This window comes from Thermobia domestica, chromosome 8 (genome assembly GCF_964235325.1).
Source record: "Thermobia domestica chromosome 8, izTheDome1.hap1.1, whole genome shotgun sequence".
Classification (NCBI taxonomy): Eukaryota; Metazoa; Arthropoda; class Insecta; order Zygentoma; family Lepismatidae; genus Thermobia; species Thermobia domestica.
The window spans coordinates 276,869,389-276,872,219 of record NC_137461.1 but is presented as its reverse complement, the minus strand read 5'-3'; the positions used below and the strand labels follow the sequence as shown (position 1 = coordinate 276,872,219).

Below are 2,831 nucleotides of genomic sequence, written 5' to 3'. Positions count from 1 at the left end.
CAGGTTTAATAAAACATGCCGCAACAACCACACATATCGTTGCGATGAATATGTGGGCAGAGAAACAAAAGCGCACAGCTGTAAGGAAACCTGTGTCACTTTTAGTAAATCAAAGTGTACTTGAAAAAATCAGTATTATGTAAAGAGCATCGCGGAAATTATTCAGTTCCTAGCTGTGAATGAATTACCAATGAGAGGGACTTATAATGTTGAAGAACACAACGAACAGAGCATCTTCCGAAATATGTTTGAGTATACACTAAGAAAGGACGAGAAACTGGCCGATTGTTACAAACAAATTCCTCAAAATGCTTCCTATTTATCTCCGGAAATCCAGAATGATATAATTCAAATGATGACAGATACTGTTCGAGAAAATATTGTTGATGACATTTACAGTGCAGATGTGCCATGGTTCACTCTATTGGAGGATGGAACACGTGACAAAACAATCGAGAAGATGTGGGTATCGGTATTCGATATGTGAAGGACGGAAAAGTTCGTGAGTCTATTTTAAGCATAGAAACTCTGCCATCTCTTAGTGCCGATCTCACACTTAATGTTCTTCGTGACTATGGTTTAGATTGCACAAGACTGTTGAGCCAGTGTTACGATGGGGCTTCTGTGATGAGCGGGAAGAAAGATGGAGTGCAAGCAATAATACAGCATCGACTAGGACGTGATATTCCTTACATACATTGTTTCAATCACAGATTGCATTTAGTAGTAGTTAAATGTGTGAACGATATTCCTCTTGTCAAACAACATTTTGATCAGTGTGTCATGCTTTATACTTTCCTTAAAAGAACTAAAATTGCTACTTTGTATGAAGGTCGGAATCTTGCTCGTCTTTTAGAACACCGTTGGTCAGGACATTTACGGGTAATACAAATAATTCGCGAGAATTATATGGAAATATTGGAGGTGCTAAAATTGGTTAAGAACTGGAATTTTAATGGGGATGAATTAGTAGAAAGTACTGGACTTATTCTGACTGTTGGGAAATTGCAGTTCCGATTTTGTTTATTATTGATGAAAAAAATACTTGAAATTCTTCATCCTGTTGATAAAATTCTCCAGTCGCATGAAGCAAGTTTAAGTACCGCACGAAAACTGGTTGATGCTGCTGTGGAAACATTGAACAATATTCGAAATGATGAAACGTTTCGAGATATTGTAGGTGAAGCAAATCGCATGATAGAAGATACCCACATTGAAGAAGCTTGTCAACGCCCTTCAAGGAAAAGAAAAATAAGTACGTCACTACAGGATTTTGTTGTAGCAGAAACAACTGGTGTAGGGAATACAGAAGTTGAGTGTTTGCGACAGGTGTTCTACGAGTCGACTGATTTAGTTCTTATAGAAATTAACAGACGATTCCACAGTAACAATGCTTTGTTGGACGCAGTTACTTCAGCAGAAAATCTCAAGCTTCCGAAAACAGACTACTTATCTTCATTAGGAATTACCATACCGTCTAAAGAAGAACTTGCTGTTGCAAAGGCGTATGTTCGCAAATGTAATTCTTCTGACGCCTTCAGTGAAATCTATAGGGTTAAAATGGCTTATGAAGATACTTATGCTCTACTTGCTTCTATCCGAACATTTGCATGCAGTACCGCGTTATGTGAATCTTCATTTTCTGTGTTGACCCGCATAAATAGCCCAGAAAGACTTTCCATGAGTCAGAAACGATTGGCCAACCTGGTGTTTCTTGCGTTTGAAAAGAAACGAACTGCAAACATAGACATCATGAAAGTTCTGCAGAAGTTCAACGCAATGAAGAATAGGCGATTGCAGCTTTTTAAAGTCAAGTAAGTAGACGCATTTTCTTTTCTTTTCTTTCTTTTTTTAAGGATCTTTGAGTTTTATGGGCCACGGCTATGCCGAATAGGCTAAAGGGGACGGTGATGATGAGAATAAATAAATGAGCTAGTGGAATAAAGAAAGTGGAAGGAAACGGGAGAACCCGAGAAAACCACGCACACGGTGTTTGTCCACCACAAACTTCACTTGGCGTGAGCAGTACCATCATTTCAGATTTTGCTTGGGGGAGGGCAAGACCTCTTGATATATGTAAAATTTCGCGTTTTTCACTGATTACTACTAGTCCATTGATAACATCTATATAAATCTCAAACTCAAAGGGGAGGGCAATTGCCCCTCCCTGCCCTCCCCAAAGAACGCCCCTGGACGTGATCTGGGATCGAACCAGCGTGAACGCTCTAACACTGAGCCACTGTTGTCTCCCTACCTATTGCTTTATTCACAAGAAAAATAAATTGATGAATCAGCTATACATTCTTTATTTGTTATTGGCTTTGATCATTTAACTAAAATTTTAAACTTTTACACACACAGTACAGAATTATAGAGGAGTACGGATTGTCCAAATTGTAACTATAGTATAGCTTATTCATCTCTTTTATTTCTGTATTAATTCCTTCATATGAATGCTTCATATCTTACTTCAAACAATTACATATCATTGTTTATTAAGTTTTCAATGTAATTCAATTTATACAAGCTCTTAGAGTTACTTTTTCTCCAAATTTGTCTTAGAAAAAAAAATGAATTTAATATGTAGTGAAAAGATTCTGAAATACGCAGTGTGCAAATTACTAGGGGAATGATGGAGAAATTCCTCTCTGTTAAGCTGGATCTCTCATATAAATTTTGAATTTCCTCATGATAATTTTCAAATGTTCACTTTATTCCCCTTGTAAAATGTTCTTTAATTCACACATTGGAAATACGGATCTATAAATGTAAAATAGATGGGAGTATGGGGATATTTTTAAATAGCAAGATGGTCATCTGATATACAGTAC

At 37.1% G+C, this 2,831-nt stretch overlaps 1 protein-coding gene across 1 annotated transcript; it reads left to right on the top strand.

The window, feature by feature from the left end:
• Positions 1–627: 627 nt before the first annotated feature.
• LOC145692586 (zinc finger MYM-type protein 1-like) lies at positions 628–1,818 on the top strand. The gene has a single exon (XM_081767904.1). The coding sequence runs from the start codon at positions 628–630 to the stop codon at positions 1,816–1,818; it is 1,191 nt and encodes a 396-aa protein (XP_081624030.1).
• Positions 1,819–2,831: the final 1,013 nt, after the last annotated feature.